Raw genomic sequence first — 12,084 nt, 5'->3', positions numbered from 1 at the left:
CCTGCAAATTAGACAAGAGATTGATGCTGCAGAAGATCATTATGTATTTGAATTCTTGAGGTAATATATTTATTTTACCAATCCGTGCGCTCTAACGGCTGCATTTTTCTTTATATAACATTGTCTTCCACGCAAAGTGATGTCACATCTGTTTGTGCAAGCTGTGCACAAACAGATGTGACATCAGTGTGATGTGCATATGTCAATTTTTGTAACCTTGCATGTTTGCTATGGGGTGGTTGAAGAGATGAGTGCATGTTTGTGTTAGTTTTTACCGCTTTTGAATCGCATATCGGTGCAGAAGCTCAGATGTTGCACCAGCTTGAAAAGACTTTCTGGAAAACACTGGGAAAAGGTTTCATCTGCAGCTAAAAACACCCGTGGCCTCAGCGCCAGGATAAATGGCACGGCACTGTTTGTGTACCAAACAACCAATCGGGCGACCATAATGATCCTTTAATGTGTCAGCTGCACATTTGACCTCTCAATCTGTAAGACTTTATGTTGCTTGGTGTGTTTAGTTATGATAGTCTTCTATACCATAATAAATAAGGCTTCAAAGTGCCTATAGTTTATATAACATGGTAAACGGAGCTGAATATTCTCAGTGATAAATGGCCTACAAATGTAACCCATCGATTTTCAAATCTGTGTCCCAATGGCTGGAATTTCCATTTGGTAAAAGGCACGAGTATAAACTTTTATGCATCACTAACTTGACACAAATTCCAGTGACAAAGTGATGCACACAGTTTGTGCTGCTGCAACCTTACAGAGGAGCTTCATTAGCTTGTGTTGATGAGGTATGGCTCAGTGGGTTGAACATATGTTTCTTATAGCTACGTCCCAATTCAGCGGCTGCGCCCTTCAAAGGCCGACCAGAGCTGCTGCTAAATGAGGCGGCTTAGCCTCTCGTGTGCTGCTTCTGTTGCCTAGCAACCATGACACTAACAGGTAGTGATGAGCCCACAGCCGGTGGCACACAATGAAACTTGGGATAAGGTGGGCTATGAGGGATGCGCTCAGCATATCCTTGAAAGCCCGGGAAGAGGAGACATTTGTAGGTCACTTTCGAGGGAGCCTTCGGATGTGAACGGCCCTCGGTGTCCTGCTGTGATGTAATCGAGCTGGTCTTTCCCTCAATACATGAAATCATCGCGTTATTAGCTGCATTTTATATTTGCTCTTTGTCTAGTATTAAAATTAGTTTGATCTGAAACATGTGACAAATTTGGGGGGGGTTGTGAAGAAATGACGATGGGATTTTAAATCTAAACTGTGAGCATAACTGAGCACGTTAGTTCTAGCCAGGTTAAAAACAGCTACTTCCTTTGTAGTAAACCTTCTGCAATGTACAGATTTGTCCTGGAAAAGATGCTCTTATCATCAAAGTAGCTCTTTGTCAACATGAGTCTAACTGGCATTGATTTTGTAATAATCACTGTTTGTTTTTTGTTTTGTTTTTTTACAGGTTTAACTTCATCTACAACTAACTCAAATGATCAGAAGTACATGCGGCCGTCTCTGTGAGTGCGTCCCGCAGTGTGGAGAAAAGACTTCGCCTCAGCACCATCTTTCACAAAACAAATGCTTGTCATGTCAGGTATATCTGCAGACCGGAGGGGTGTTTATACTGTTTAAGAAGACTATGAAAATGTCTTCTTTTTTTTTTTTTCTTTGTTTCTTTTTAACCTTAAGAGTTGTTGTAGTCTGCAGGTTTGTATTCCAGTGCGTTAAAAATCTGATTTTATGTCCTCTCGAAGGAGGCCAGTGTTTGATTAAACAAGCCGAAACGTTGAGTTTCCTGTTGTTTTAACCTGTAACAATGCCGTGTTTTCTTTTATTTTCTTTTAATAAAGCAGTCTTTTGAGTACGTTTTTTTATAAAGTGCAAAGAGCAGCCGTGTCTGTCTGACTTGTTTTTGAAGTTTCAATAATATGCTACATTACATCTGTTGCTGTTCAGAAATACAAATCAAAGACGTTTTGGAGAAGTCAGCAATTTTTGTGATGTAGGCTGAATTAAAAACAACCAAAAACTGGTAAAGTGACAGCAGGTGCCATTAAAATCTGGGATCTAATTTGAGGAGGTCAGACAGAAATGTGTGCATCATTGTGGTTAATGTATGGGGAAAATGCTGTGCAGTCAGTGATGCTCTCCTAGGCTTCCCCACAGCCACATCCAGCTCTGGGCACTCATTTGGATTCAGATCAGGTGACTGACTCAGCCAGTCGAGAATGTTTCTCCACCTCTTCCCCTTCAGCTCTTTGGGTTTTTTTTTTTTTTTTTTTGGGGTTTTTTTTTTCCTTTTCCCGCTCTATTTTCAGGATCATGATCCTGCCGAGTGATGAAATGCCTTCCAGTGCCAGTGCCTGAATTCTAATGTGGCTTAATGCAAATCAATGTATAGAAATCTACATCTGTCTTGTTTCTTCCACCAGCAGTGAGATGATGAGCAATGTCTCCCACTAACAACCTGTTGTAGTGCTTCAAAGATTGAAGGTGGGAAGCTTTGGCTCCCTAAATGCTCATCTTCCCATCAACTATGTTTGCATGAAAGAGTGGCTCTCCAGACTCTTTCATGCCTGTCACATGTGCTCTCATCTGTGAAGAGATCAGAGTCCCAGTGGCAGACCTGCAGTTCTGAAGTGCTTTGGTCTACATTTATCAAGCCAGTCCCACTAAAGGACATCAGGCCCTCATACCATCCTCACGGAGGTCTAGTTCTGATAGTTTAGTAAGGTATATGCACAGGTATCTTCCTAAAAGTCATTATCTGGCTCGTGCTCCTTACACAAACCAGCATATACCAGTCCTGCTGGATTGATGCCCCACTGGGGCTCGTGTGTGTGTGTGTGTGTTTTTTTTAATAGTGTATTTATTTGATACAAGTGATCAGGATACACGTTTTTCAGGTTGTACTTGACAGAAACGGTGTGTTTGTTCCTTCATTCAGATAATTTCTAATTATTTGCCCACAGCTCAGCTTTCTGATGTTCATGTGACTGCAGACATGAGTAATCATAATAATATAAATGGATGCCATAAAAAGACAGGAGAGGATGTGCAGGTTATAGAGACATGTTTTATAACACATGCACTTTAAAAAACACCAAAAAAAAAAAAAAAGGAAAATCATTACAATGTATTTTGGGAATACTGTGGATTTTCGACTAGAATTAGACAGCATGAAAAAATCGTAACCACTAAAAAAAGCTTCAAAAACATCTTATACTTAAGGAAATTCCTCACCATAGCTTAAATAAATGGTAAGAGCCAGGAACCACCCACAGTAGTCGATTAATTCGATAACATTTTTATCATGGAAAAACTGACTTTTTGATTTGAGACTTCATTTTCATTATATTTGAAAAATACTGGAAAGTATTGGTCAAGTTTATATTTTGAAAATTAAGTTAGAGTTCTATTCTAATTAGCCCAGATCTCAGCCAACAGGTTTTAATTGAACAGAATATCCTTGTCATAGTCAATAAAGGTTTAGCCCCACAACCCAGTTTCTTTTTCTAGGGTTTTTAAACTTGTGGCATGTGTTTGAGATTATGGTTAGCACCAAATTATGTAGTCTGCACCAGATCTGCTTTTAAATAGTCTTAAGCGCTTGAAATAACAGGAACCGGACTTATTTTGTGTGAATGGGTGGATGACTGGATGTGTAAAGCGCTTCGGGGTCCTAGGGACTAGTAAAGCGCTATATAAATACAGGCCATTTATTTTGATTTGTGTACTTGCTTCACCTCATCAGGTTTCCTCTTGGAGGTGGCCCTGAAAATGGCTGACCATGTCTTTATACAAGTTGTTCAGCAATACTAGCTATATCTTTAATATGCTTTCTTACCTGGCTGCTGTAATAGATTTATTACCTAATCACCCGAAAGCTAAAGAGGTAAAAATATAATAAAGTAAATCCCTGAAATCAGATCCTAAAAGTTTGGTGTGAATATTATAGTCATGGTTCAGTTCTGCCTGACAGTCTTCACTCAGGGCCAAACTACAAGCGTTAATAACGTCATTTATCCGCGACGCATGGTGCAAGGCCATGTCCACGCGTGTTTTGAAAGTTCGTGTCAGGTTTCTGTAATGGCCACCACCAAACGACCACAGGACGAGTGCAGCAGCACAGACGAGAAGAAGAAGAAGAAGAAAAAGAGCGAGAAGGAGAGCCGCGAGGAGCCGGCGGAGCTCTGCGCAGCCGTAGAAGACGAGCAGGTGAAGAGAGCCGTCACGGAGGCATGGAGCCGCAAGACTACCTACAGCCACGGTCAGTGAGAGGACCAAAGTTCAGCTTCAGATATTTATCTGCAGCTGTTAATCAGTCTTCAGAAACCTGCAGCTTTGACGCGGCTGTTATAGGTGTTTTACGGGAATTTGTTGGGAGATCTGCTTCAATCAGGAGCAGCAAATTTGGAATAAACCCTCTCTGACGTTAGAGAGCTACGTGATAGTGGACACTGCAATACATAACAGAAACAGTTCCTACTGTAACATTTTTTACTATAACCGGAGTGGGGACCTGCATGCCCTCTCCCCATAGTTGTCAAATCAGTATCTTGTAATACAACAGTACGCCCCCTCTCTTCCTGCTTTCCTGTCTAACATTTGCTATAATAACTAATATAGGCAGAAAACATCCCCCCAAATTAAACTTTAATCATTGTTCTGAAACTGTGCCCTCACAGATTGTAAAGACCCCCCAGATAGCAAGACGACAGTGAATTGATGTTGATTTTCCATGTTATGGTCAGGGTTGAAATGCCACTGTTGTAACAACATTGAAATACTGTGGTAAACCGACGGTCTTACTATAGGGACGTTGTAATAACGTTGATTTACCGTTGTTTTTTTGTCATTGATATTTGATCTATTTGTAGTCGACCAGGTGACAAAAACAACGTCGAGAAAATGTCGATTTATAGTTGACCATCATTCCGCGCCGGTCACCATCAAAAAGCCATTGATTTGTAGTTGAGCGTTAAATTGCATTGCAACTGAGCGGGTATAAAGTACCGGAGAAAGAAGATTTATTGTTCTTTTGTTATCAATGATTTCTGGTCTAGTTCACCAGCTTTAAAACACCGTGTCGACGAGCAATTTATGTATAGTTGACCGGGAAATTAAAGCAGCGATCACTTGGACAGTGGCCGTGGTCAGTGTAGTATTTTAAGTTTCTGTCTCTCTTCTAAAGAAAATCTTGCCACGTTTGTTTTGCCCATTTCTTAACTTTGCTGTTTACAGTTTCCTTTGTGTGTGTGTGTGTGTGTGTGTGTGTGTAATTATTGTGCAGGCGATCTGGAGTTGGACTGCCAACCGTTCCCTCACTGCATCTTCAGAAACTTCATCAGCAGCCAAGCCTTTGCAGAAAACCTCAAGAAAGAGCTGCTGGAGCTAAACTTCCATGAAAAATCAAACGACCTGTATAAATTGAAACAGGTTTTTTTTTTCCATTCATCCTCACACTGATTTATTCCAGTGTCTTATCATTTGTTTTTTATTATTTGTTTTTGTTGTCCCCACACAGTCAGATGATCTGAAGAAAAGAACAGAGCCACATATCGCAGGGCTGAGGTAACAAAATAGTTTGAATTCATTTGTGTTATATGTGTGTGTGAGCTGTCAAATGGGCAGAAAGCTTTCATTTATGAAAATCAGAAGCCTTGATTTTTTTCACATTTTATTATACTCGTCTTCTTGTTGTCATATTATTTAAAAACTACGACTGAACTTCCAGCTCTGAGTTGGAGGGGGCAGAGTTTAAGATGTTAAGATTTTCACTGGGAGTGACCCAGATGGGTCCTGACTATAACAGGATTGGAAACCAAGTTACAGAGGCAAGGCTGAGATGGTTTTGGACATGTGCAAAGAGGAGGGGTAGTGGACGTACTGGACGAAGGATGTTGAATAAAGAACTGCCAGGCAAAAGGAAAGGAGGTAGAACACAGAGGAAGTTCACGACTGTAGCAAAGGAAGACATGCAGAAGGTTGGTGTGACAGAAGAGTGTGTTAAAGTGAGATGGAGGCAGATGAAGATAAAAAAAATCCAAAAAGGAGAATGGCAAAAGCAAAGAATGACAATGAAGAGGACAAAAACAGAGAAGAAGGCAAAGAAGATGAAGACGAAAAAAGAAGAGGATGAAGGCAAGGAAGTGGATGAAAAGAAAAGGGCGTGCTTAAAGGTGAAACACAAGCAATATCAAATCACAACGTGGCGCATAAAATGTTTTGGTGCCTAAAAAAAAAAAAAAAAAAAAAAAAGTGGCTAAAGGAAAATGGGTGAACTGGACTTGGGTACCCAAGGCTTATTGACTCGAGTGCTTTCTGACCCCTCAACTAGAGCAGGGCGATATGACCAAAAATATTTATTTATTTATTTATTTATTAACCTTTATTTAACCAGGAAGATCCCATTGAGATTAAAAACCTCTTTTTCAAGGGAGACCTGGCCAAGATAGGCAGCAGCAGATGTCTCACAGTTACAGAAATTACTCAAACGCAGGCAGCAACAACACACATGCAACAATAAGTGAAAGAATACAAATAAAATAAAAAATAAAATTCAAATAAAAATAAAAAAGTCAGTTAAAATGACAATCAATCTAATTGAAACAGTTACATGTTATGGACTTGGCCTCAAGGATTCGTAGTTTAGATTTAAAAGCACTTAATGAAATGAATTCAGTCATTTATCACGATATAGATTTGAAAATTTACGATAACGATATAACTGACGATATAATTGACACTAGACAAAATACTTTACAACTCCACAATTTTATTAGTGCAAAAAAAACCCCATCAATGTATTTTCACTTAAACAAGCAGCTGGTTTTTTTACATTAAAGTTGTATAAAAACGTAACAGTGCAAATGCAAATTCCTTGCTGACAGTTTAACCAAAATACATTTCCAGTGGAAATTGGCCGACATATCCTCAGCATAACCATCTATAATATCCACAAAACTTAAAAAGAGCTTATACACATGCAATACGTATTATATGTTGAAGCACAGTACGTATCACTCCGCGAGGCTCCTGCCTACGGTAGCCGTAATGCTCCAACAATCCATCAAGCGGTGCGGGTTCATATCTTAGCAAAGTCGCACTAAAACATTTGACAGATTTTCGAGCGCCGTGTATCACATAAAATCGTTTTGAGGTCAGTAAACACAACCAGAATTCATACATAAGGCACACGGGATTATAAGGGGCACTGTCGATTTTCAGAAAAATCAAAGGTTTGATTTTAAGTGTGCCGTATTTACCAAAGAACACGGTAATAACGACGGTCCGCTAGCACGCTCAACCAAAAATAGTGTTTTGTTGTGTATCTGACGGACGCAAGCTAAACCAGTTCCACACCACTGTCGTTGCAGCATTTTTACAAACCAATTCTGGTTCATCCGTTTCATTCAACGATCCGCTTTCACCCTTGTCTCCAACGCCGCCGTGCCTTTTTCTCTATGTGCGTATGAAAACAAAGGCACTGCGCATGCGCGTTTTACCCATATTCTATCGCGATATTTCATTTTCTTGTCGTTGCCCAACATTATCCCGGTATTACCGTGAACGGTATGATATGGCCCAGCCCTACCCTCAACCTTAATACTGCTCGCTATAAAAATGTATCCGTACGCACAGAGCATCCTGATCGATGGTGGCCTCACCTCGTGTCAGAGGTCTTGTGGAATAAAGGCCTCTGACAGGTCAGAGTTGTGTTTGGTGGCACAAAGCAGATGTGGACAAAATTCATCAGGTAGATTTAAGTCACAGATCCTTTTCACAGCTGGTGTTTTGAGCTTCAAAGCAAGAAAATTAATGAGGACTTCATTAAGTGAGCCACCTTCAGGGTCCTGGCATTGTTCATGTTGGCTCGCAGATTTACCGAGACTAAAAGAGGTACTTTTGTATTTGTATCCAGCTCCATATTGATATTGTTGGACTGTTGATGGAAGGATGAGAAACATTCTGAAGTTTATTTATCAGGTCCAGCAGGTGGAGCCAGAGATTACAGATGCCCTCGTAATTGGTATATTACATTTAGTGATGATGACTGAAACGTCTTGCGAATATTTGGACTGTTTGTTAAAGCAGGAAGGTGGTTTATTCTTTAGTTTCTACTACAGAGCTGAGGCTGGCAGTGAACACAAGGCTGTAAGTCATCGGAGCAGAGTAGAACTCAGGGCCAAACTACAAGCCAAAATAGCACAATCCAGTGTAAACCTTTCTTCTTTGAGAAATAACGTGCTGCTTTCTTCTTATAATTATGATAAGCTGTCTACAGTGAATCACTTACATGTGCTGGATACATATTTGTGAGTATATGCGCTTTACCTGCTGAAGAAGTGCAGCACTGGGGAATAAATACAGTAATTACACAGTAACGGCCTCCCTCTGTGGTCATCTATTATTTATGTCTTAACAAAATGTCACAGAGGGCTTTCAGGTAGCTAAACAATCTGTCCGTGTGGTGAGAGTTACAAATTTTAAACGGCGTTTAAAGGTCACGGCCAGGTTTTCACAGTGTGCCCGTTTCTGTACCACTGTCTGTAGGGCAGCACTGTTTGGGCGTTTCCGGTCCTGGCTCGGGGAGGTTCTGGGGGTTGAGCTGGAGCCCACTGTGGATATTTCTTGTGCCAAATATGAATATACAGGTGAGATTAGCTCAGTAGGAAAACTGTTACATTGTGAGTTTCTGTTTTAGTTATGGTCTGTCTGTCTTCTTTCTAGATGTTCTTTTGTGCCACGATGATGAGTTGGAGGGGAGGCGTGTTGCGTTCATTTTGTATCTTGTGCCCCCGTGGCAGAGCAGCGACGGGGGAACCCTCGATCTTTACACAACAGACAGTGAGTGTCCCACTGTGTTTGCGTGTGCGCGTGCGTGTATTCTCTTACACAACAGAAGTGTGTATTTCATTTTTGTCGTCAGGTAATTTGCAGCCACAGAGCATAGTGAAGCCACTCGTACCCTCCTGGAACACACTCGTGCTCTTTGAAGTTTCTCCAGTTTCCTTTCACCAAGTAAGAATAAATATTCTTGTTTTTACTATTTCTTTGAAAAGGCTGCGTTTGGAAATTACACTGTTTGGGGTTTCTTTTTTCTTCAGGTGTCTGAAGTTTTGTCGCAGGACAAATGTCGGCTGTCTCTGAGCGGCTGGTTTCACGGACCTTCTCTGGAACGTCCTCCTCGCCACACAGTGGCTCCCGTCCAGAGGAATCCGCACTTACCGAGAGATGTGGGTGCTATCTTGTGGGAATATCTCAAAAAATTTCGGAAGAAGAATTTTATACGTTTTGTTTGATAAATATAACATATAATTTGCATGATTCTCAATCAATTTACAGCTGGAGGCATCTGTTAGCTTAGCTCAGCATAAAGACTAAGAGAAACCCATCTGGTGCCAACAGTCATGCCATGTTCAAAGTCCCTTGAATCACCACTTTTTGACTACTCGGATTCTTAGTTTGAAATTCAGCAGGTTGTCTTTGCCATGTTTACATGCCTCCATTGACTGGCATTAACGAGCAGTTGAGCTGGTGTACCTAGTGGCTTGTGAGTGTACATTATAGTGTTATGAGAGCTCTGTATGCAAATCTAGCTATCTCCAGGCTCCAGTGTAAGCTTTTTTTAATCAGTTGTGAGCATCAGTTGATTTCTTATAATGTCAGATTGTTCCTCTCTTGGACGGCCTCCTTGCCAGCTCATGTGTTTGCTGTTTGTGTTCGTGGCAGGAAACGGTGCTGCTGGAGTGGATCAATCCCATCTATTTGGACATTTCTTATCAAGAGCAGATTCAGGAGAACTTTGAAGACAGCTCTGAAATTCAGCTCAAAGGATTTCTCAAGGTAACTTCTAAAAACTCTTTTCCACCGACGCAGTACTGCAGCTTTTTTATTCAGAACGGTTTTCGGACATTGCACCATAGAAATGCAATTCCCAAAGCTGGAAATTCTTATTCACAGATGATTTGCAGATGAAGCACGCATGGTTTTTTTTTTCCACACAGAAAGTACCTCAGCTTTAGCTACACAACACTGAGTAATGAGGTAATTTCCAAGTATCCAGTGTGCACTGCTTTTCAAAAAGGCATCAGAGCAGAGCTGGAACCGGTGTCGTGTCTTTCCCGTGTTCATTTGTTTCCGCTGAGTGATTATGCGTTTGTCTTCAGGAGGAGAAGTTCAAAGAGGTGAGTGAAGCACTTCGGCTCTCTCAGATTGAGTGGAAGAAGAGAGGTCCACCCAATAAGAGGTGAGTATGTTTGACTCTTTAAAGTAGCACTCTGTATTTAAGATTGGCTAATAATCTGTGTGCTTTCAGGCGCTATGAAGCAGCTGCTCTGGACTCACTGCCTCAGTGTGTGAGTGCATGCTGGGAGCTGCTTCATTCAGAAGCGTTCTTCCTGCTCCTCTCCAACTTCACTGGCCTTCGATTGCACTATCTTTGCCCGGCTGACGACGAAGAGAATGGCGATGAAGAGAAGGATAAAAAGCAGCAAGATGATGGAGAAGCCACGGGGTCGTCAAATGAACCATCCTCAGCAGATGTGAGCAGAGAGAAAGGTGTGCATCGCTGTGAGTGCTTTCATTCAGCCGCCGCCGCCGCTGCTGTTCGTGTGTTTTGACCTCTGTGTATTTTCAGAGCCGAGCACCCCTTTGTGCTGTGGGGAAGTACGTCGATGGTCTCATGGCGGCTACACCCTGTTGCACGATGGAGAGGCAGCGCGGGCAGAATATGCGCTGGACCTCGTTTTGCCTTTCGGCTGTGCCGGTGAGTTCACACCCAGGAGAAGAACGAACTGTCGGACACCAATGTGACTGTACTGAACTTTTAATTCTCTCTCATAGGCTGGCAGTCAGAGTTTGGCGGCTTCACATGTTATGTCGCTAATGAAGAGGATGAGGAGGTGAGTGCTGATTAATGTGACATGTAATCGCACATGTGTGGATGTTGCTTCGACAGTCATCATCATCGCTTTCTTTCTTCACAGCTTCTGACTGTCTACCCAGAGGACAATTCCCTCGCACTCGTCTACAGAGACAAAGAGACACTCAAGTTTGTCAAACACGTCAACCACAAAAGCACCTCCGAACCTGATGGCAGCTCCACCTGCAGAGAGTTTTATGACTTTTCTTTTGTCTACTATGAATAAATATGTATATAAATACATAAGAGTGTGTGTGTGTGTGGGGGGGGGGGCATTTACACTGGCTGATGAACTCCACTCACTCCTCTCACTTGTAAATATATAGGGATGGAGTCTTGGTTGGATCTAACCACCAATGATGGGCAACATGCTGTGTAATGCCAACCAAAGCTACTTTGACTTGTGTGATGTTACTGACACTTCAGTTTTTTAGTTATTCCAAGAAGGGGGAATTTTTTTTAAAAATGTGTATTTTTAGGCTTTTTAGTCACTATTGCAATAGGACAGTGGAGAGAGGACAGAAAAGCTGGGAAAAAGACACGCACAAAACAACCTTGGTGTACATTTTAACCCAGGCCTCTGTAATAGTCTTATGGTATAGGGGTCACCTTAAAAAGTTACTTATATTATTTGTTAAAGTTGTAGAAATCTGGAAAAGTATGAAAATGGCTCTCCTTGCTTTATTCAGAGCCAGTCCCCAGCATAGCGTATGCACCTGGGCTGCATTCAGGCCTAACAAAACTTGACAAAAACGTTTTTTTTTTTAAATAGAAAAGCCGTAGTTATGATGGCGCTACTGCGTCTGAAAAGTAATGCCAACTTGTGTCTCAAACCTGCATTCTTTCTAATGGTCAGCAGGGGGCGACTCCTCTGCTTCCAAGAAGACTTCAGGTTGTATTCACATTTATGAGAAAAAGACCCTCGCCCCCCCTCACTCTGTGACCTCAGTAAACGCTTTTATGGGCTCAGTTGCTATTTTCAGGTCATACAGAATGAAACATGAAGTTCATCTTGTGAATTATGGTCATTATTAGAGTTATAAAGGAGCATAATCCAGCAAGCATACCATGCTAGCTGGCAGGGTATTAACAAGCATACCAACTTCTTAATCACAAGTTGTGATTGTGCAGTAACCCTCATTTTAACA

At 41.5% G+C, this 12,084-nt stretch overlaps 2 protein-coding genes across 3 annotated transcripts in view; both read left to right on the top strand.

Moving 5' to 3' along the window:
- nudt21 (nudix hydrolase 21) overlaps positions 1–1,899 on the top strand; it is a 4,753-nt gene extending 2,854 nt beyond the window's left edge. The window contains exon 7 of the mRNA XM_085452990.1: positions 1,472–1,899. Coding sequence (XP_085309116.1) covers positions 1,472–1,493 — 22 coding nt within the window. The 3' untranslated portion in view covers positions 1,494–1,899. The remainder of the gene's footprint in view (positions 1–1,471) is intronic.
- Positions 1,900–4,044: 2,145 nt separating this feature from the next.
- On the top strand, positions 4,045–11,184 carry ogfod1 (2-oxoglutarate and iron-dependent oxygenase domain containing 1). Of its 2 annotated transcripts, none has more exons than XM_085452978.1 (13): positions 4,045–4,279; positions 5,303–5,448; positions 5,537–5,583; positions 8,566–8,666; positions 8,743–8,859; positions 8,942–9,033; positions 9,120–9,248; positions 9,745–9,858; positions 10,182–10,261; positions 10,331–10,572; positions 10,652–10,780; positions 10,858–10,916; positions 11,001–11,184. In XM_085452978.1, the coding sequence occupies exons 1-13, from the start codon at positions 4,045–4,047 to the stop codon at positions 11,160–11,162; spliced, it is 1,653 nt and encodes a 550-aa protein (XP_085309104.1). In that variant the 3' UTR covers positions 11,163–11,184. The 2 variants fall into 2 exon arrangements, with proteins under 2 accessions (XP_085309104.1, XP_085309107.1); XM_085452981.1 differs by having other exon boundaries at positions 4,046–4,279; positions 10,331–10,556; positions 11,001–11,063.
- Positions 11,185–12,084: the final 900 nt, after the last annotated feature.

The sequence above is a fragment of the Copadichromis virginalis genome, linkage group LG1 (assembly GCF_057382275.1).
Source record: "Copadichromis virginalis isolate Kocher_CV1m ecotype Utaka linkage group LG1, C_Virginalis_male_GT1.1, whole genome shotgun sequence".
NCBI classification, from domain to species: Eukaryota; Metazoa; Chordata; class Actinopteri; order Cichliformes; family Cichlidae; genus Copadichromis; species Copadichromis virginalis.
The sequence above is the reverse complement of the archived record's forward strand: the minus strand, read 5'-3'. Positions and strand labels throughout refer to the sequence as shown.